Raw genomic sequence first — 23,531 nt, forward strand, 5'->3', positions numbered from 1 at the left:
AAGCGGGCGCGGTGCCACTGCACACCACGTGATCGTCTTCCTCGACTTTGATTGGCAGATTACAAATTCTCACGGGACATATTGTTTTTGACTATCAAATATGGCTCCCCCGTTGCCACAGATACGGAGAATGTGAAGAGGAAATTTAGGCGAGAAAAAACGTCATAATTTCCCCTTGTGTTATAATCTTTATAATTAGAGAAACAACAACAACAAAAACAAAAAAATCGAAGCTGCGGATAAATGTGGATATTTTTTTTTCAGAAAGTGTAACATGCCCGTTTTTCATTTTAATTGAGTATTATCGCCGATTGACGAAGGAATTTCATTTTACCAAACTAGGATTTCGCCACTTCTATGAGTATTTGCTAGAGTTTGGGGATTCCCCTTATCCGCAATACGTCATTTGCAATGTCGTAATGCTGTGTTAAATATAGTCCCTTACGTTCCCTTATAAGAATCCACAATTATACACAAAATACTTAAAAGTATAATAGTATTTTTAAAAGCGTTCTCGATCTATAAAAGCGAAATAGATTTACTATACACTTCCGGCCAATGATCGTCAGGGAAAGAAACATTTAATAACACCTGTAAATACAAGTTTTTACATAACTTTCACATGGAAACCCCCGGGGCGTTCTTCGTATATCGACCTGATGATAGGGATGTTCGACGTATTTTTAGGGGTCAAAATCGGGCCTCGTGTATTTTTTAGGGGCTACAAGAGAAAAAATAGGCTTTTCTATTTTAATTTAATTTTTTTTAGGAGATCACAATTTTTAGGGGTATTTTTCGAATTTCCCGAAGAGCAACCATATCCTTACCTGAAGAACCCCTCCCCCCCTCCGGGGTGGGAACCCTTTTTAAGGTTACGGTTCACCTCGCGACTGTGTGGCTAGAAATTAAATGCGCGCGTCAGATTTTTTGTAATAACAAAAAACTGCACATAATACGATTCGTAATATAATTGAGCATCTACCCATTGTTTTTTTTTTCAATAAGAAGTTTCAATAAATAGTTTTTTTAGTTAGGGGCCGAAATACGCAAAATCATACTGTTGTCTTCGGCGAAAATGTTGGTACCCTTGCTTCGCGCCTAGGTTAACGCAATACGTCTTATTTCCATCAACACATGTCAATCTTCAAAAGGGGTTCTCACTTTTTCCATATCGTATTCCATTGAAGAGTTATTTTATTTCAAAGTTGCCGCATGCAAATTTCGGCTATTTCCGGCCTTTTGGCGAGAATAACTTTTGATTAAAAAACAATATCAAAAAAATGAGAACCCATTTTGAAGCAAGGCTATTGTTCTACATGTCTGCCAAATTATACGAAAATCGGGCAAATTCTAGGGTACCAACATTTAAAAAGTTTGTTGCTTTTTAGCGCATTTTAGTTTCGCTGTAATGCGCCTTTAAAGTTTTCGGGAGGGCTTAAGGGATTACGGCACTTCACACCTAAAAGGAACTGGCGTCAGCCAATCACGACGGTAAGTGTCAATCTCAGAAAAGGAACAGACCCACAAGAGGACAGACCTCACGCGGTCAGGTCAGTAGATCACAAACTTTTACGGAAAAAACAGAAGCAAAGCAAAAAGGAAAACTCGTGCGAGAAGAAATGAAGGCGATCCCGAGAGTCTTCTCTTCCCACAAGTAGACGCGCGTCGCTGGGTAACATTGGAATTCTTCTGAAGCACGGGATGTAGCGCGGCGCGCTAAAAGGATTAAAAGATTTTGACACCAAAGGCGAAGATGTTTTTTTTTGTTATTGGACGTTTTTTGTTAAAAAAACCCTATAAACTAAAATATTTTTGGATGTTTTTAATCGGAAATTGTTAGATAATGATATAAAGAACATATTTCTGCAATCAAAATTTTTGGACCAACGTGAACCGTATCCTTAAAAAGCTTAAAACATACTAACGATTAACATCAGCAAATGAAATACACCTTTTATCGCTTTTTTTAAAGGTGGGGCTTAACCAGATTATATATATATATATATATATATATATATATATATATATATATATATATATATATATATATATATATATATATATATATATAATCTGGTTTTCGTTTGAAAATGCAACCTTTTTGTACCGTTTTTAAAAAGATCCGCGTCCACACGTTTAAGGTAATTCCCTTGAATTGCACTGCGCACCCCTTCTGCGCATAGTGGCGCGCGCTGTTTGTTTGAATTTTCCGGTATTAAGTGCGCGCACGCGCCACAGTTGTACAAGAAAACAAAGCAAACGGCACGCGTTTTTTACTTAAAATCACTTTGACAGAAAAACGAAGTCGGTTACCCCCATTTTTTATTTGCTGAAATAGTTAAATATATACGGAAAAATGATATACTGAAAGAAGAAAAAAAGTTTGGTTGTAGAAGTTTTTTTTATTTTCTCTTAAAAGCCGTAAAGATACTTCAAAATGGCGCTTTTTACCATATAAATAGTGGCGAAAATAATGTCTTTAAGTGCGATCTCTTAAAATGTTATTTAACATTAGCTACTACGGATTATTGTTTAGGAGATCGAATTCTGGCAGCTCGACAAACAGAACTTAATTTTCTCAAGACTATAGGCACTCTTTTTGAAAACTAAAGGGTTGTGATTTTTTTTCGCGCGATCAGTAAAAACGCGTCAACTCTACGCCCCTCTGTTGTGAAAACGAGGTCGGTATCCCAATTTTTGTATTACATTTTTTGAAAGCCCTTAATTTCAATATTGTTTATGCCAAGTTTTAAGAAGTTGTAGAACTATTTCAAAGGAATTACCTTAAGCGTTTTCATTTCGAAACGACCCGTCCCTACGAAAACGTAGAAACGATACGAAAACAAGATGTACACACAACGCATGCGTACTCGCGCGCCAAGTGGACTTGACCTGAGTTGTCACGCTATCGTTTTTGAAATGTTCCGTTTTCGTCCGTCCCCACGACACCGAAAGGGTATCATTTGAGACTCGTACCCAGCAGTTATTTGCTGTTGCGGGGTCATCCACAGGAACCCTGCAGCGGAGTAGTAAAAGTAGCGAAGTAACTAAACTAAATAACTAAAGCAAGATATAAGCGAAAGTAATGTGTCAGCTTTAGCAGGAAGGAGGGGGGGGGGGCACGATACAGGAAACATTACAAAAATACTGGCGCTTGACGCCGTTCGTTGCATGTACGTACCTTTCCAAATGCAAAATGGCCGTATAATGGCTCCCAAATATTTTCAAAGATTATAAGGAAATGACAAATAGAAGTATTGCTGCGCCCCCAGTTTTCTAAAATGCTTCTGTTTATTTGCCCCCCCTCCCCCCCTGACGAGAAGATTGTCGCCCCACCCTTTTTCGGCCTAAAATCGTAGAAAGGTCTTACACCGCCGAGCATACGAAGACACGACAAATAAATGCCGAGTGGAGTGACGATTGGTATCTGTCGGTTCCAGGGTAGAGATAAGATGATATGACATTTGACTAACACAACACATTGCAAATTCTTTATTATTTTTTATTGTCTAACATTTCTACGCTTTCAACAGACAAACCACAAGTAAATACAACTTGCCCCAGGAATCTACTATTCAATGCCAAGTTTTTTCTCCACTGAGACTTTTCGATACGATTTTTTAGCTAGTGCAATCAACACAAAAAGCAGAAGACTGAAATGAAAACAGCTCTCTTAGGAGTAGAAACAGTTTTTATTCAAGGGAAATGTTTGCTTGATTAATCGGCCAGAGACCAGCTCCAAGCCTTATAAATTTGATACTCAACGGTTGATAGAACTCATGTAGCTTGCAGAGACAAGCCACTCAATTATATTGGCTTCTCGTTATGCATGTCAATTCAATATTTCTTTGCGCCAACACATTTCTTTGCGCCAATATTTAATCAATTTACATAATACCCGTAGTACATTAGGCAGTTACATCCAATTTTTCCACCGAATGATTATCGATATGTTTAAAAGTTGCACGAGAATTACTGACCACCGATTTCTACGATCATCAATCTGTGCAGACAGCCCTAACTTTGCAACCGAATGATTATTGATCTCTTTAGACCTCGCACGGAAAACTACCGACTTAACGACCGAGTGATCGTCCATCTGTGCAGACATCCCTGACTCGGCCACCGAGTGATTATCGACCTGTTTAGACCTCGTACGAGACATCACTCACACCTGACTCGACCACCGGAGTGATCATCGATCTGTTTAGACCTCGCACGAGACATCACTCACACCTGACTCTGCTACAGGTACGTAATGATCCTCGATCTTGACAAGCAATATAGTTCTGTTCACGTGACTTCTGCGCGCGGGGTCAGGGTGGTTAGGTAGCCATCGGTGTACGACTACCCCTACCATCCCCTCCTCGGGATGCCAGTCCTTCCAGAATTTCTCTCCACCTTTTATGCGCATCTGTTCCGATGGCCACTGCACGTCGATAGGTCGGCAGAGGTTGATGCTATCGTATACTTGCCCTGTGTCTATGAGCTGTACGAGTCTGCCGTGAGGCTCCTCCGGTAGACTTCCTATAGTCAACGTGGGTGTGGTCACACTAGCGCTGTGGGGCTGGGGTAGGCTGGCGGTGGCGCTTGGACGCTTCGAAATGTGCGTCCCCGTTGTCGCCCGAAGGCTCGTCCGTATCCCAATCGGGCCTGTCGCAAGCGAGGACCGAGGCCCTCTAGAAAAACTAGACCTGTATGAGCTGGAACGAATAGAGCCATCCGCGCGAAAACTGTAACGTTCTGGGTACGCTGTGGACCCGGTAGAGAGGTCTGGAGCGATGTCGTCCGATGGTTCGCCACCGCTGTGACATGTCGCCCCGCATCGCAGGCGCAGACGAGTCCAGAGTTTGCGTGTAAAGCCACCGATGCCGTTGAAGCTGAGGGGTCCTCCCACGATGCTGGTTAGCTGTGGGTTGCTGTCCGCGTAAGAAGTGCTGAGTGGGGACACGTAGATAGGGTAGCCTATGGGCTGGTCACATGACGAGTTGATGATGTTCCGCAGCGCTTGCTTGGCGTTTTGTATTGAGCCACGTTCAGGATTACGGTTCCGCAGGAAGATGAGCTCCTGAAGTTGCCCCGCCCAAAGGCCGCGCACACACTCACGGTTTACCTATGAAGAAAATCATCAAATATGAAATACACATAATTGTTTTTGTTAAAATTATATGAAATTTTCTGTCTGTCTGTTTGCCTGCCTTTATGTCCGTCCGTCCATCTGTCTGACTGTCTGTCTGTCTCTCTATCTATCTATTTGTCTATCTCTGTAACTGTGTAACTGTCTGATAACTAAATTACGCTCACCTTGATCACCCTGAAGCTGAGGTAGCGCTTGTTCAGCATTATTATCTTGTACTCATCAGCACCATCGTCAAACACGTGCCTGAAACCAGCCATCACGTGGATATTATTTTGAATACCTTTTTCAATTCTGAGGGGTATTTACTAGTCAACACTTCCTGGGAGCTTAGGTCGTTTGGGTGCTAGACTAGGACGGTTCGCCGTGCGCTAACAATGGTAGAAATATGGCTTACCTGAGCGCTAATAGGGAGGGGATGTTAGCTAGGACGGCCTGTTGCGCGCCAATTCTGATAGGAACATGGCTTACCTGAGCGCTAGTAGGGAGGGAGTGTTAGCTAGGACGGCCTGTTGTGTGCTAATTCTGATAGGAACATGGCTTACACGAGCGCTTGTACCGAGATGGTGTTAGGTAGTACCTCCTGTCGCTTCTAATAGTTATAGGACCATGGCTCACCTGAGCGCTAGTAGGGAGGGGGTGTTAGCTAGGACGGCCTGTTGCGTGCTAATTCTGATAGGAACATGGCTTACATGAGCGCTTGTACCGAGATGGTGTTAGGTAGTACCTCCTGTCGCTTGCTAATAGTTACAGGACCATGGCTCACATGAGCGCTAGTAGGGAGGGGGTGTTAGCTAGGACGGCCTGTTGCGTGCTAATTCTGATAGGAACATGGCTTACATGAGCGCTTGTACCAAGATGGTGTTAGGTAGTACCTCCTGTCGCTTGCTAATAGTTATAGGACCATGGCTCACCTGAGCGCTAGTAGGGAGGGGGTGTTAGCTAGGACGATCTGTTGCGTGCTAATAGTTTAGGACCATGGCTCACCTGAGCGCTAGTAGGGAGGGGGTGTTAGCTAGGACGGCCTGCCGCCATGCTGGGTCCCCCTCGTGTGAGATGACCATGTTGTTCTCGTGGTTGACGATGGCGTCGTACATGGCTGCGTGGTCGTCATAGTCGTCCATGGAGGAGAAATGATCCTGAACAATAACAATGTTGACAGTAAAAATATCAGTATCACCTTAGGGGAGCAATCACACTGTTTGATATCATTTGATATCAAGATAAGCCTAAATAAAACGACAATAATAAATGAAAAGTCTCGCGCATACACAGAGGGGTGTACAGGGTGCAAACGCACCATCTCTCGCGGCCAAAAAGTGGGTCATTCCTTATTAAGAAACCTTTAAGTACTATGCTTTTTCTATATGATACCTATGACTGCGCACCTCCCTCTGCCAATCCTGGGTACGCGCCTTTTCGATCAACTAAGGACAATAGGGATGATACTTCCTTGAAGGAAAGCTGTTTTCTATAGCACGAGTTGACTGAGGATTGATTTAAAATAATGGAAATTATTTTGGTACACGTTTTTTGGCTAATGACTGCTCTAATTCTTCTAGTGAATTATCTCAATAACCTTTAATCGCTTCAATAACAGCTGACCTGATGCAATTTCAGAGACATGCGCACTCCGGGAGCAACAACTTTTCTTAGAAAATCCACATCAGCAAACACCCACTCGTCCTTCTGTGACGTAATGCGGAAATCGCCCTTGAATAGTGCGTGAAGGCCATACAGAAACGACTCCAGGCTAGGAGGGGCAAAGTCGATTTAGATCTCAATCGTACTACCGTATACTATGGGGTATTGATTTTAAGAGAACTATGTGTAGATAGTAACAAGAACAAAAATGTATGGTTTATGAACTCCTAGTTGTGCCTTGAGTTCTAATTACTGACCTGGCTGTTTGATGATGCGAAGCTGTGCCCAGGGCCCGCCGGGCAAGCAGACAAAGCGAAAAACACAGGGTGACCAACATAGAGTCGCGACTGCAGTCTACGGGCTAAAACCAAAAGTGGTCACTGTTAGATTGAGGCAAATAGAGCCGTAAAGAGAAGCAAAAGCTGATAAAAGCTGACACAACGATTGTAACTGGCGGAGCTAGTAAAACCCTGTCTAATGTTCCAGGAATAAATGACCTAAAATATCTGGAGCGATTACTTACCCATAAGCACCAGGAATGAGCGACATAGAATATATCTGGAGCAAGTACTTACACATTAGCGCCAACAATAAGCCACATAGAATATCTGGAGCGAGTACCTACCCCTAAGCACCAGAAATAAGTGACATAGATTATCTGGAGCAAGCACTCACCCATAAGCACAAGGAATAAGCGACAGAATATCTGGAGCGGTTACTTACCCATAAGCACCAGGAATAAGCGATATAGAATATATATGGAGCAAGAACTTACACATTAGCGCCAGAAATAAGCCACATAGAATATCTGGAGCAGGTATTCACTTCTTAGCGTCATAAATAAGCGACCTAGAATATCTGGAGCGAGTACTTACCCATAAGCATCAGGAATAAGCGACATAGAATATCTGGAGCAAGAACTTACACATTAGCGCCAACAATAAGCGACATAGATTATCTGTAGCAAGTACTTACCCCTAAGCACAAAGAATAAGCGATAGAATATCTGTAGCAAGTACTCACCTCTTAGCACCAGGAATAAGCGACATAGAATATCTTGAGCAGGTACTCAACTCTTAGTACCAGGAAAAAGCGATATAGAATATCTGTAACACGTACTTACCCATTAGGGCCAGTAATAAGCGACCTAGAACTTCTGGAGCAAGCAATCACCCCTTAGCGCCAGGAATGAGCGATAAAATATCTGGAGCAAGTACTTAACCATTACCGCCAGGAATGAGCGACAAAGAATATCTGGGGCAGGTACTTACCCCTAAGCGCCAGGAATGAGCGACATAGAATATCTGGAGCAATACTTTTAAGTTAAAACCATTACCGCCAGGAATGAGCGACCTAGAATATCTGGAGCAGGTCCTTACCCCTAAGCACCAGGAATGAGCGACATATCTGGAGCAAGTACTCTGAGCGTCCGAAATAAGCGACCTAGAATATCTGGAGCAGGTACTCACCTCTTAGCGTTAGGAATAAGCGACCCTGAATATCTGGAGCAAGCCCTCACCCATACGCGACCAAGAATATCTGGAGCAGGTACTCACCTCTGAGCGTCTAGACACGCAGTGCTGGATCCAGCCCAGGTAGCAGCCCATGAAGCTCGATCGAGAGATCCCGCCCAAGTGCAGGTCATAGTCCTCGTCGATGTTGTGATAGAGACATGGGTCCACGTCCACATAGCCCGGGTCATGCATATGCACCAGTTGCTCAATAATCACGTCATTTGACAGCCAAGATTCCAGCTTGGGTGAACGCACGGCATAGAATATCACCGACTGTGGTAAAACAGAGGCAACAACACGCTAAGTCTCACCAGTTGGGGATACAATTTTAAGGACGAGATCCAAGTATTACATTAAAAACTCCTCTTTCATCAATCTCATATTCCCCGTTCATTGCCGCGGGGAAAGTGGCTTAAAAAAGAACTTTTGCAGGTAACCAGGTAACATACTATCAAACGATGCTATCATTCAATGAAATGGTAATAAATCGGTCACGAGACCAAACCGTAAAACTTGTCTTGCTAAGGACCATCTGGTATAAGCTTGCAGAGTATAATATATATTTTCGAGTTCTACCCAACACAGAGGCAATCTAATGATCTAAAAAAACTCATATCATTTACAGGCTATAAGGTTTATACAGTGAGATTGTGGTAATATTGCGGCGTTGACAATGGCGGGACGGAAAAAGGGACAAAAGGTCCGAGTAAATCTCAAGTAGACGAGATGACCCACCTTAACGTAGTATGTGACTAGGATCTTTCTGAGGTCAAAGACCTGTAGCATGGAAGCGGCGCTGTTATCGCTGATGCTGTAACCCTCAATCACGTACTTGGTGGAAGTGGTCTGCCACGCCAGCCAGCGCTGACCGAACGCCATGTTCAGGGACAACATGTTGGGGATGTGGCCAGGCTCACAACAACAGCAACCTGTCGATAGGATTATACGATAGCGCTCAAACTAAACAATGTGAGAGCAATATTGATGGATAACCTTATATGACATTACACCATAGAGAAACAGCGCTTAAACCTAACAACGTGAGAATGATACTGCTGCGCAACCTGTACATGAAGTGGGTAAATACTCAGAAAAGTTGTTAAAAAGCTCTGAGGTGTAAAGATGGGCAACCATTATATGAGATTACACCATAGAGGAACAGAGCGATAACTAAACAATATGAGAGTCATACTGCTGCGCAACGATACAACAGAATTCCTGGATTTTCGAGGACATACTCGGTACTCAAAGCTCCCGGTATGCAAGGCGCGCGTTACTTTCTCAGTCAGATTACGCTTTTCACCCAAGAGCCTTCGGTACACCATAAGCGATCACATTCTTAGTAAAGTCATTTTTAGCACTTAACATACGGGGAAAGAACGTTGTATGGATAGGTAACAAATAACAAGCCTGATAACATGGCATCCTTAACGTACCATTGTCGTCTTCTACACCCTCAGTGATGGCTTCAACCTCTCGCTGCTGGCAGTAGGTGCCTGGAGGCAATTCGAAAAAAGTTGAAAACATAGTCATAAACTGTAGTCTTCAGTCACTGCTGGTGATATAATAAATTGTAGTCTTTAGACACTGCTGTTGATATAACAAACTGTAGTCTTCAGCACTGCTGTTGATATAATAAACTGTAGTCTTTAGACACTGATGTTGATATAATAAACTGAAGTCTTACCCCTGAACTCTAGTCCTCGTAGCTGAAAGGTGACAAGTCCGTTGCCGACCTCGATGATATGCACGAGGGCGTTCAAGTTATCGGAGGCGAGTACGAAACAGTCGCCAGTGGTGACGGGTCCCCACCGGCCCAACATCAGGTCCCCGCACAGGGAGTGCTGCAAGGAGCGTGTCAGGTGCTCGTAGAAGATCGAGTTCAAATTATTGTCATCTGAGCCTGAGGGGAAATAGCGCTTGGTCAGATACTGTAGAGAAGTAAAGAACAGGGCCATATCCAAGCACACAGAGCCAGTGGTATTTGTGGGCACCCCAAGGTCTTCCACTGACCCTAATATCTCAGCCCCTACCTGGATTTCTGTCCAGTTGTGATGACAGCCTAGTATTTGAGTGATCCACACGACTTGTGCTGAAAGCAAACAGCCACAATGACGATTATCAACATAAAATTACGATTATAATAGTATACACACATTTTGTTTTCACAATTGTTTTGTGTATTGTGAGTTTTAGAGGGTCGGAAGTATCATTTCCCCCCTAGATATCCAGTGTTATCCTAAAAAAGGTTGATTGAATAATTTAATAATCCTTCCTTCCTTCCCTCTTTTCTTGCTTTCTTGATTGATTATTCAACTCTTTAATAAGAAACGGTATAAAGCAACAGAGGAAGATTAATATTCGCTTACTTGTAGTCCTTTTCCCAAAACTTGACGGGGCGGACGTAGGACGTGATGAAAATGGCGCTGCCTAAAAGGGGATTTAACGGCGCAGAGAAGAACGATGACACAATAGCTTGGAAAAACAACATGGCGGAATCTAGAGGCCCTGTCAAGGAAAATATCAGACATTTCTTTTTTTTTTTTAAATTTCCTTTTTTTCACGGTTATTCGTCTTTCGTAGCATATCAAAACTGAAAAAAGCACAGCTACCACAAGCATCTAGGAAATATGCAAAGCCGGGGTAAAATAATTCCACAGATGTAATTCATAACCATAACTCAAACCCTAATAGACAAACAAACAAACAAACAAACAAAAAACAAATAAACTCGCGGTACTGTATAAAGGATACGAGGGACGCTAAATGGTTGAGCGAAGGCATGAAAGGCGGATCCCCATGTGATCTGCCACGGTGCGATGTACGTGATGATGAAACGAATCTTGAGAATTAGCTCGACAACCTGACAACAAACACGAACAAGGTTTTAGCTATCCTATGCTAAAAGGTTAGATAAAGATTTATATTCACCATTCTCACCAAGATATCGACAAAAGATAAAGTTGCGTGAATGGCGGTGGGCGGGCGATAGCCCATTGCACTTGCACATGCTCGGTTCACAAATGAGATGAGACAAAGGATGTAAAGTTCACACCTTTTGGGGTACGGATTTGCTTGAGCTACGATCTTCAAAGAGATACCGTAATTTGAGAATTTGTCTTAGGGACCAGTTGTTTTAATAAGCTCGGCTTCTCGCTATACTGAAAGGGCCACGTTTAAGTATCTACCTTGAATTTACTACGCGCCGTTGTTCTACTCTACCTTGGTGATGACAATCGACATAAAAAAGTAGTCAATGAGAAAAGTCTCAGAGCTGGCGCCGTAGTCGAAGTTGAAGAACAGCAGCGTCCAAACAAGCACAACATGCTGGCGAGAGGGGTCCGAAAACGCGGTCCGGATCAGCTTGAGCCCAATTATACACACCAATAGAGGTGCCACACTGGAATAGATGGGGACAATCAGACACATTACGAAACAGAGACACAACCAGACGCACTAAACAGGTGGTGGCCCTTTGTAGAGCAAGAGCTCAACAAGAAACAGAGATTAGACAAGAGCGTACTGCGACACAGATACACAAGTCACACCAACAGCAGCCCCACACTGGAACAGAGGGGGCAATTAGACGCATTATGAAACAGAATAACAATCATAAACACCAATAGCGGTAGCCTGCTAGTCGGCTTATTCGGGTTTATTCGAAAATGTTTTGATTTCGAATATAGTGAATACTGTGGCCCCAATATTCGAGAACAAAACATTTCCGAATAACCCCGAATGAGAGCCGGCTAGCAGGCTACAATAGCGGTCCAACGCTGGAACAGAGGGGATATCACACTCAACACGGGACAGCCTCTATGTACTTACAGTACGCCAAACTTGTCTACCAGGGGCATGGCGTATCGGGTGAGTGCGCTCATGAACACGGCTGGGTACACGATGTTGCGCTCAAAGCAGCTCAGCCACACCTGTGCTTTCTCAAAGCGCATAATCTTTGCCGCATCTGCAAACGACATTAAAGGGGAAGTTCTAGCAACCAGAACTCATTTAAGGGATGGGTTAGACATGGTTCTAGCCCTCTAAACAAAAGAAAATATTCTTAACAACTAAAAGCGGGTTATTTGTTGGACCAGGGTCTAATGACGGATTTAGGTTGCCATTCATATTTTTAAATATTGTTTCGAGCATTCTCGTTCAAAATGATTTCATTAGCGAACGGTACTCATCTTATTTGTTTGGGTTGAAAATGGGCAAAAATGTAAATACACTTGACCGGTGAATCAACGTAAAATTGATTAATTCGGTGTTACATTTACTAGTCTCACCTCTAACTTCAAACTGGTTATATTCACGACTCCTGAAGAAAGGGTTTGCGAAACAGAGCCAGGGCAGCGGCTTCCGCATTTGGGGCCATAGGTAGTGATTGATGAAGCCCACAAACCCAGCGAGACCATAGAGCGCATAGCTTACATAGGGCTGGAACACAGAGATGGGGTTAGCATAGACTAGTCAGGGCATAGCTTACATAGGGCTGGAACACAGAGATGGGGTTAGCATAGACTAGTCAGGGCATAGCTTACACAGGGCTGGAACACAGAGATGGGGTTAGCATAGACTAGTCAGGAAATAGCTTACATAGGGCTGGAACACAGAGATGGGGTTAGCAGTCAGGGCATAGCTTACATAGGGCTGGAACACAGAGATGGGGTTAGCATAGACTAGTCAGGGAATAGCTTACATAGGTCTGGAACACAGAGATGGGGTTAGCATAGACTAGTCACGGCATAGCTTACATAGGGCTGGAACACAGAGATGGGGTTAGCATAGACTAGTCATGGCATAGCTTACATAGGGCTGGAACACAGAGATGGGGTTAGCATAGACTAGTCAGCGCATAGCTTACATAGGGCTGGAACACAGAGATGGGGTTAGCATAGACTATTCAGGGCATAGCTCACATAGGGCTGGAACACAGAGATGGGGTTAGCATAGACTAGTCAGGGCATAGCTTACATAGGGCTGGAACACAGAGATGGGGTTAGCATAGACTAGTCAGGGCGTAGCTTACATAGGGCTGGAACACAGAGATGGGGTTAGCATAGACTAGTCAGGGCATAGCTTACATAGGGCTGGAACACAGAGATGGGGTTAGCATAGACTAGTCAGGGCATAGCTTACATAGGGCTGGAACACAGAGATGGGGTTAGCATAGACTAGTCAGGGCATAGCTTACATAGGGATGGAACACAGAGATGGGGTTAGCATAGAGTAGTCAGGGCATAGCTTACATAGGGCTGGAACACAGAGATGGGGTTAGCATAGACTAGTCAGGGCGTAGCTTACATAGGGCTGGAACACAGAGATGGGGTTAGCATAGACTAGTCAGGGCATAGCTTACATAGGGCTGGAACACAGAGATGGGGTTAGCATAGACTAGTCAGGGCATAGCTTACATAGGGCTGGAACACAGAGATGGGGTTAGCATAGACTAGTCAGGGCATAGCTTACATAGGGATGGAACACAGAGATGGAGTTAGCATAGAGTAGTCAGGGCATAGCTTACATAGGGCTGGAACACAGAGATGGGGTTAGCATAGACTAGTCAGGGCATAGCTTACATAGGGCTGGAACACAGAGATGGGGTTAGCATAGACTAGTCAGGGCATAGCTTACATAGGGATGGAACACAGAGATGGGGTTAGCATAGAGTAGTCAGGGCATAGCTTACATAGGGCTGGAACACAGAGATGGGGTTAGCATAGAGTAGTTACATCATACAGGGCATAGCTTACACAGAGGGACGAGGTTAGCATAGAACAGTACAAGGTAGAGGGCATACAGGACATAAGTTAAATAGGGCTGGAATACGGGGTTGGCATACAGTAGTCAGGGCATAGCTTACATAGGGCTTGAAAAAGGATTCAGGGTTAGCATAGAGTAGTTATACCATACCTATCAGGTTATGATTATGGGCGTGATGGGGCATGGTGCTAAATAGGGCGTGGTGAGGAGGATGCTAAATAGGGCGTGATGGGGTATGGTGCTAAATAGGGCGTGGTGGGGAGGATGCTAAATAGGGCGTGATGGGGTATGGTGCTAAATAGGGCGTGGTGGGGAGGATGCTATATAGGGTGTTGTGGGTAGGGTGCTAAATAGGGCGTGGTTAGGACGATAAAGGGCGTGGTTAACATGTACCTGTAATGTGGTGAACACAGTGCTGACATGGATGGCAAACACAAACACCACGATAAAGCTGCAGCAGACGAGGTCATTCTGGAGGCGCTTTACCTGCAAAAACAAACATCATGACATAGCTATCTGCTTTAAACATCATTAGTTCCTGTAGCATTTACCACTAAACAGTTGAGCTTTGATTGAGGCAATCCTTTGTTATGTATACCACTTGGTACTACACCTTTTGCTTTTCACCCTTCGATCATTTCGCCGTTGAGGCAGCGTGGTCGATAGGTTTGCATGAACCTATACCATTTGGAACATTTTGGCTGTTTGATGGTGTTGATGTTTCGTTGAAGCGCTTTCAGCAACAAATTTGTGCGATAAATACCTAATGGTACTCCTCTGTTCCTTGCTTCATCCCTGTTGTTCATTTCGGACTGTAGGGCGGTAACATTTTTGTTTCTGTATTTGGGCCCAGGTTAACGGCGAAATGATCGAATATTAATTTTTGAGTGCTAGTATCATTAATTTTGCATGTATGTGCATTATTAGAGCACAAATAAACGAGAAGTAAATGAATAAGTATTTTAGGATATTATTTGCCATAAAAGGCTTATTGTTTGTACGGAGGCGCTAATGTTTGTAAGAAGCACGCAAATGACTTTCACAAAATACTTTTGTTTGCACTTGCTGTAATAAAAATGTTAACGAATATTTCGTTCACTCTATTGATTGCGAGTTCTTGTATTATTGATATTTTGTTTGTGCTATTGTTATGTATCAACGCGCAAATGAAAATATATTTTTGATCCCTGGTTGTCGAATAGTGTAATGGAATGTTAAGAAAATGTAATTGTGTGCACTCAATTATGTAAAGTTCGTTAATGTATTTCCTTTTAGTTCAAATGATTTGACTTTCCCTTAAATGACAGTACATCGGCGCAAATGTTTGTAATTTTAGCTAAAATGACTGCGTATTTCTCGGTAATAAAAAGCAAAAGGTGTATTTCACGCATATGTAAATGTAAAGCCTTTCCGACATTGGGCCTGGTGCATGTCCTGTTTATCAAAGCACTTATTGGCTTAGATCTAAAGCTTAGCTATCCTTTAGGCTTCATATAATGGCTGCGATGACAAATTATGAGCAAAGTGCACATGATATTTATTCTATGACAGCGCAGGAATCATGAGGCTGCTTACTTTCCGCCCTACTCTCTGCCATCGCTAATATACATCACGAAAAAGTGAAAATAATTAAGCTGCACTTGTTTGAGTTGGATCTCTAGTTATTTCTGTGCGATTTGACAATAAAAGAGTACCCATACCGCGTCAAATTAATCACTAACCCTAGACGTGTTAATGGAATAGCACACATATAAGTGTATATATTTCATGGATTAATTCCCTGTAGGTTAGGGCTTTGTGGTGTAGTGAAAGAATAAAGTCAAGTTTTGTTCCGATCTCTCGTTGGTAGAGGCTTTCATGTTGAATAGCCAAAGAGTATCAAAAAGGCTGTGCACATATCTCAAGAACTAGAAAAACTGACACAACGCATACTTTAAACACTTATGCTACAAGGGTCCAGATTTGTAAAAAAAAATGTGTGGACAAGACGACTCTATTTGAGGACGAAACGACTCTACTTGAGGACGAAACGACATTACTTGAGAACGAAACGACTCTACTTGAGGACGAAACGACTCTACTTGAGGACGAAACGACAGTAATTGATGACAAAACGACTTTACTTGAGGACGAAACGACTTTACTTGAGGACGAAACGACTCTACTTGAGGACGAAACGACAGTAATTGAGGACGAAACGACTCTACTTGAGGACGAAACGACTCTACTTGAGGACGAAACGAATCTACTTGACGACGAAATGACAGTAATTGAGGACGAAACGACTCTACTTGAGGACGAAACGAATCTACTTGAGGATGAAATGACAGTAATTGTGGACGAAACGACTCTACTTGTGTACGAAACGACTCTACTTGAGGACAAAACTACTCTACTTGAGGACGAGACGACTCTACTTGAGGACGAGACGACTCTACTTGAGGACGTAACGACTCTGCTTGTGGACGAACTGGGTTTGGACGAAACACCTATTACTTCTTCTCCTACATTGCCAGGGGGTGAGAAAGGGTGGGGTGGGGGGAGAGGGTACCTACCACTGTCTTCTTCAGCTTTTCAGGCAAAGGATCGACAAAGTCCGCCTCCGGCGTGTATGAGTTCTTGTCTTTTGTGCACGACGAGGTGAACAGTGATCTGGTGGAAACAAAGACTTATTTGGCAATAGCTATATGTTGAGATGTGCACACTGTTTCTAGCAAAAGGCGGACGTCTTACATGAAGATACATTGTGTAAGTTGGAAGAATGACATAAAAACTGGATGCAGGTACACTCTATTGTTGGAATATAGAAGACTTGTTTTCTATCTCGAGTTGTTCCTGTACACCAATTGCAATTAAGCTTAGTAGCTGAAGTAAGCTAGTAGAGAAAATTACTAATAAAACATGATTTGGGCAACAACAGCGCATGCATTGTTGGGTGCACCTAGTAGCATTGTCCAGTTTGTTCATTGTTCGTTGTTTCAACAAAGTTTTGCTTTTTTCACACCATGTTTTATAGAGCTACAAGGTGCCTCCTATGCCTAGTGGTCAACCAAAAGAAGGTACGATAGAAATATTTGACGATGCAAGTGTTGTTACTAGGTTATCCCTTGATGACCTTCCCTTGAAAGGCTACGATAGCAATGCAGGACGGTGCAAGTGTTGTTACTAGGTTATCCCTTGGTGACCCTTCCTTGAAAGGCTACGATATATAGCAATGCAGGACGGTGCAAGTGTTGTTACTAGGTCATCACTTGATGACTTACGCGAAGACAGTGGGATCCGTGGCGGTTCGGCTGAGGTGGTATGACACGGCCACAAGAAGACCGCTGAACACCGAGAACAGCACGTGCTGCGAGCCTTGCTTACTCTGAAATAAGACAAACGCGATCACGTGAACAGCATGCACTACAAGCCTTGCTTACTCAGAGCCACAGAAACACGCGATCACGTGAACAGCACGTGCTACGAGCCTAGTTTACTCAGAAAAGGACATACGGTCACGTGGACAGCACGCATTGCTTACTCTGAAAATACACCAAGAAAAACTAGATAACTAAAAAAACCTTCCTCAACTGTACGCTGGAAAACACGTCTCACTCAATGGTAACACAACACATTCCATAAATATGCAAATAAAAAATGCACAAAAACAGAGGCGTTTGAACTTATAAAAGCCTCACAAAACTAAGGTAGATTTTGTTTTTTCACAGAATACACAACGTGCTGAACTAATACCGTAAGGGCGAGGTAACAGAAGCCATAGAGCAGAGCCGTAGCTATGATACTCCGCAGGAAACTCACGACGGCACCCTTCAGATTAGTCATAGCTAGAAAACAAGCAAAGTCAGTCACAGTTATAATGAATAAGAGCACGGGAGGCTTCATCACTGTCCGAGTAAGTAAAAAGTGGCATAGTAGGGACCAAATTCCGAGATAGCTTTATGTTCGATTCGAATTCACAGTCACAAAGTGCGATAAAGGCAAGGGGGGCTAAAAAGGGCTCCATTATTGAGACCACGAACACATGCATGTCACCAATTAACACGTGCATCTTACTAGCTGAACGCGTGCATGTCACTAGCTGAACACGTACATGTAACTAACTGAACACGTGCGTGTCACTCACCATTTCCGCCGAACACGTGCATGTCAAGCTGCTCTAGGATGTACATAGCGAAGGTGTTTACTTGAGGGAGAAGCCCGAAAAGAAAAATCACCGGGAAACCCAGAATAAAACCTGAACAAAAACGTTATAAACTGTTATCAGTAAAACACTAATCACCGGGAAACCCAGAATAAAACCTGAACAAAAACGTTATAAACCGTTATCAATGAATTAACATTTCTTTATATTTTAATCTAAAATTTATTAGGGACGCCCCATTAGGAAAGTGAAGGGGGGAGGGGGGTGGGTAAGGAGCAAAAAAACTTCACACACGATGAAAAGCCTGAAAAAATACATGCAGCCCAAATCAGACAGAAAAAAATGCATACAACGATGAAAAAAAATCATGCACGTCTTGGAGACAAAAAAAGCAAAAAAAAAATCACGCACGACTGAAACCTCCCCACCTTACCCCCCCCCCTTTCCCTTCACTTCTCTAATGATCCGTCCCTTAGAATAGGCCGGGGGTTTACGTGAGTCTCCTATCAGGGGGGGGGGGGGGGGTTGGAGGGAGGGAAGGAGGGAGAGCCACATAACTCACCTATCAGGAAGTCCCTAGTGTAGGTCATGATGAAGTTGGTGCAGAGTGGTAACCCGTACAGCGAGAGGCACTTGATGGGGTGACGGGACGCCTGGTCCAGGATAAGAATCACCACAGACAGTACACAGAAGTACACCGGTCGGCTGAACACTACGATGTGGTTATGACCCTATAAAACACAAGGAGATAACAACTAGTAAGTACACCGGCCGGTTGAACACTGCGATGTGATTATGGCCCTATGACACACAAGGGATAACAACTAGTTAGAACACCGGTCAGTTGAACACTACGATGTAATTATGGCCCTATGAAACACGAGAATACTCCTCTAAATATAGAAGGCTTACATGCGTTGGAGACGCGGCGTCTGGTTGAACGCTCTGAGAAAAAAAAGATTATAATCATTATCAGTGTCTAGCCCAATACTATAACAGCCATCATCATTATCAGCATTGTCATTTTTTGCAAACTAACCATCGCAGTTCCCTTCATTATCATAACCACCACTGCCATCACCATTACCATTACCATCGCCACCACCACCACCATCACCACCACCATCACCATCAGCATCACCATCACCATCAGCATCACCATCACCATCACCATCACCATCACCATCACCATCACCATCACCATCACCATCACCATCACCGACACCATCACCACCGCCACCGCCACCGCCACCATCGCCATCGCCATCGCCATCACCATGACAGACACCATGACCGACACCATCACCATCACCATCATCATCGTCATCACTATCACCACCAACACCACCGCCATCACCATCACCACCGCCATTATCATAACCACCGCCATCACCATCACCACCGCCATCATCATATTCACAGCCTCATCATTACCGTGGCTATCGCCACCATTACCACTGAACATTGTTTTTTTGCGAAACAAACAAACCTTCAGAAGTGAAAACTGGCAGCTGGCCACGATAAAGCAAAACAGAAAAATCCAGAAGTCTTGGAAAAAGTCTTTGACGAGCAGCCAGTACCCGAGAACAGCCACCAGCACAGCAAGCAGCACAGATACTAGCGCCTCGAATATGTATTTATTCCTGAAACGCAGACACAGAGAATGCTATCTTTACAATTAATATAATAATGTCTAGATCGTGATCACAGCACTAAAACACACTTTACTTCGAAGCACAATCTAACTGGTTTACCATGGCCCTCATCGCCACCTTTGTTATCTGTTTTACTCTCAAAACGCTATGGTAGTGGCGAGTTAATAGACTTGAATTTGTATTTACGTAAACACAGAAAATGCCATTCTACCGAAGTTACATTACAAATAATAAAGACATTTTTGTAGAGAAAGTGAAAAATTCGAACAGTCTCGGGATCCGATTCGATGCAATGTCTGAAGAAGCATATGTATAAGTAGAGGGAAGACTAACAAAACGGTGTTGAGAGATGCCAACATTCCGAACAATACTGACATATGTGAGTAACGCGACCCTCCCCCCCGGGTCCTGATAGGTGTGGAACGTGACCCCCTCCCCCATCCCTGATGAAGAATTGAAAGTCCGAAACGTTGGCTTCTCACTACTTCTGTTGTGTCTGTCGTCCCTCTACTTATAAGTAATAATATCTAGGGGGGATATAGAGGGGAATGATCAATGAGGGGGCAGAACAATTTAACCTGGGTGAGGGGAAGGGGAAGAGGGAAAGGGGGTAATAATAATCACTGAAGGGGCTGGCCTACATAACCAGGGTGAGGGGAAGAGGAAGAGGGAAAGGAGGTTATAATAATCACTGAAGGGGCTGGTCTACATAACCAGGGGAAGGGGAAGAGGGAAAGGAGGTAATAATAATCACTGAAGGGGCTGGCCTACATAACCAGGGGGAGTGGAAGAGGGAAAAGAGGTAGAGGAGGTCATACCTGTCCATCAGAGCGAGCAGAGACAGCCGGTCAAACTTTATTTTGATGTACTTGTTTGGGATGATCTGGAACTTGAAGTAATGCGGCACCGAGAACTTCTCCAGGGGCGTGACCGATGAGGGGCGCACGTTGGGCAGCGCTTCTGATGACACATTCTCATGCCAGTGGGAGTGAGGTCTGATGTCGCTGGATGGGATATCCAGAAACTCATAGCCCATCAGGGAACGCTCCACCACGACATTAGACGATGAACTGCTCGTCTCCCTGATAGACAACAGGAATAATAATCAACAAACAATACTAGAGAGCGCACAGCCACGACACAAGAATACTAACTGCTCCAACCTGATAGACAAAAAGGTTTTTACCAAGTAGAATCATTGCTTAGTCCGTCTTAATTACCCGTCTAGTATCAATTGAAGACGGGCTACCCATCCGAACGGGAACTTCGTCCGTGACAACACGTCGTTCCGACGAATTAGGGGGAGGTATCCGTCCGAAAATCCGTCTCGTCCCGTTTATACTTCTAGACACGTTTCCTGTCTTGGCGGAAAACTCGCCTTGGACGGGTAACCCGTCTCTATTTTCTCGTGTGAATTATACGGGTGTTTGTAAAACGAGGATACGGACCACGGATGGCGGATCACGGAGGACAAATCACGGATCAGAGACCATGAAAAAAAATATTGTTATGCGATGTTTTTTGTGGTTGGTAACACTGGTGGTACAGCAACCTGAAGCATGATTAATTTCTTGGAACTATGACTTTGGATCAAGCACCACGGCGAATACCGGGAACGTAAGCTGTTTGCGTGTACGTATAGTGTGTGAGTGCGCGTTTGTAACCTTTGTCTGCATGTTCGACGCCCAGTGCATTCTGGCGCTCTGTCATTGGTCAGGGACGGAGGCGATTTTTTTTGCTCGACTCTTATTTAATCAAGATCAGCACGTAAACCGAACAAAGCCACCAAACAAAACGTTCGGCTCATTCAAACAAACGAAAGCGTGACAGAAGTTGTGTGACTGTATTTCCAAGACACTCCCTCGCTTTGCCACGCAATACACAACGTTTCCTCTACAGGAATCAATGCTGGCACTGTTGTGTCTTTACGGAGGGAGGACCTAAATGCCTCCGCTGTAACATCGCCGAGTATTGTAGCGCTCAATGCCGAGACGACAATCAATGGCGGCATAAAGTGGACTGTGATAACGTCTCACGGCAGCTCTACTGTCACAAGTGTAGCCAAAAAGGTGGCAATATGAAGCAATGTTCAAACTGCCTGGTACTGCAGCAAAGAATGTCAAGGTGAAGCTTGGGGATCCCACAAAAAACGCTGTACCAAGATGGCCAAGAAGACGGTTCAAGTTTGGGAGCAGCTTAAATGCTTGAATATTCCTGGTATTTCATTTACTTATTCACTTGGTAGGCTGTACTACTGGGGAAACAGCCCTGCTATTGATCTCCTAAAACTGCGCCTGAACGAAGGTGAGGAAGTGGATGGGCCGCTGAGTCTCTTGCTTTGCGGTGCTGGTGATGGTAGACACGTGTTCTTAACCCTAGCGGAGATACCGAGGACATACAAGGGCCAAGTGACTTTTGTCTTGAATGACATTGAACCTTGCGTCCTGGCTCACCATCACTGGCTGTAAACAACGCAACTAATAGAGACATGACTGATAAACCGTGGTTCAAAAAGTCTCCAGTAGGAATAAACAAGTTAAACTCTATTGACGAAAACTATGTCCGAGAAAGCAGGCCTTGGACCAAAGCTAAAAAATCACAGCGGCCGAAAAACAATGATCCAGACTTAGTAAACAGCGAAATTCCTCCAACTGACATAATACAACTATCAAGGCACGAGAATTTACAGAGCATTACCAATTATTCCACTGTCTCTGAAAGACAACAAATGAACATATCACGAACACTGAGTGAAATAGCTACAGGAACGGCTAATTCATCCTATTATTTACAGAAAACTACTCAAACAAATCATGCAAGTTTAATGACCGCCACGACATTGCTCGCTCGTAGCAGTTCTGACAACAAACAAGACGGTCAACAAGCTCTGTCACTATACATTCAACAGCACCCAAAAGATACATAAGCGAATTAGAGCATTTGATTCAGACTCAGACTAGGCTCTCTTCAACTGCAGGTCTTCCATTTACTTATTTTGACCACAGACCAATTTTGACGTTGAAAATAGTTATTTTCACTATTTTGTATGCCTTTTTTGTACACAATCTTATGTTATTGGAATAAGATTTTCGATAAAGTTTTACTCTACCTCACTTATTTTAAATTGTGAATAAAGAAACCGTTTTCGGTCGACTTTTTATTGGCATAATAAATGCATAATAAATGATTGCCGTTTCTGCCTATGTAATCTTTTTTTTAGTTTCTAAGGCCCCGACCACACGTATACGGAATCGAATGAATCCGCAACTTTTTCTTTCCGTAATTGAAAAGTTTCTCGTCCACACGTAGCGTAATCGTATCGTAATCGCCCGTCTACACGTATACGCTCTAGCTTTACACGTTGCGACGCCATCTTGTTTTATTCTACGGTTAGAGACTGGGTACTATTTTGACGTCATCGTAATCCAAAAGTTACGGATTCAACCGTCCACACGGATTCCGTAATCGAAAAGTTTCAGATTCGACCGTCCACACGTATACGGAATCGTAGCGTATTCATTTCGTTCCGCTTTTGTTTGCGGATTCAAAAAGTTGCGGATTCGCCAGCGTAATCGTGGTATACGTGTGGACGATAGCCGTATCCGAAACGAAAAAAGTTGAGGATTCATTCGATTCCGTATACGTGTGGTCAGGGCTTCACTCGCTCGTTTGAT

At 43.6% G+C, this 23,531-nt stretch overlaps 1 protein-coding gene across 1 annotated transcript in view; it reads right to left on the reverse strand.

Annotated features, from left to right (window-relative positions):
* Positions 1–3,477: 3,477 nt before the first annotated feature.
* Positions 3,478–23,531, reverse strand: part of LOC5507865 (pecanex-like protein 1) — a gene marked incomplete in the record, with an annotated part of 30,576 nt that continues 10,522 nt past the window's right edge. The window contains 24 exon segments of the mRNA XM_048729965.1: positions 3,478–5,113; positions 5,305–5,383; positions 6,125–6,276; positions 6,743–6,890; positions 7,039–7,142; positions 8,338–8,568; positions 9,031–9,224; positions 9,732–9,791; positions 9,983–10,198; positions 10,329–10,387; positions 10,665–10,794; positions 11,050–11,158; positions 11,518–11,695; positions 12,124–12,259; positions 12,582–12,732; positions 14,452–14,544; positions 16,614–16,710; positions 17,322–17,425; positions 17,794–17,885; positions 18,185–18,295; positions 18,765–18,933; positions 19,115–19,147; positions 19,692–19,845; positions 20,676–20,939. Of these exon segments, the coding sequence (XP_048585922.1) occupies positions 4,208–5,113; positions 5,305–5,383; positions 6,125–6,276; positions 6,743–6,890; positions 7,039–7,142; positions 8,338–8,568; positions 9,031–9,224; positions 9,732–9,791; positions 9,983–10,198; positions 10,329–10,387; positions 10,665–10,794; positions 11,050–11,158; positions 11,518–11,695; positions 12,124–12,259; positions 12,582–12,732; positions 14,452–14,544; positions 16,614–16,710; positions 17,322–17,425; positions 17,794–17,885; positions 18,185–18,295; positions 18,765–18,933; positions 19,115–19,147; positions 19,692–19,845; positions 20,676–20,939 (3,970 nt within the window).

This window comes from Nematostella vectensis, chromosome 7 (assembly GCF_932526225.1).
Source record: "Nematostella vectensis chromosome 7, jaNemVect1.1, whole genome shotgun sequence".
In the NCBI taxonomy this organism is placed as follows: Eukaryota; Metazoa; Cnidaria; class Anthozoa; order Actiniaria; family Edwardsiidae; genus Nematostella; species Nematostella vectensis.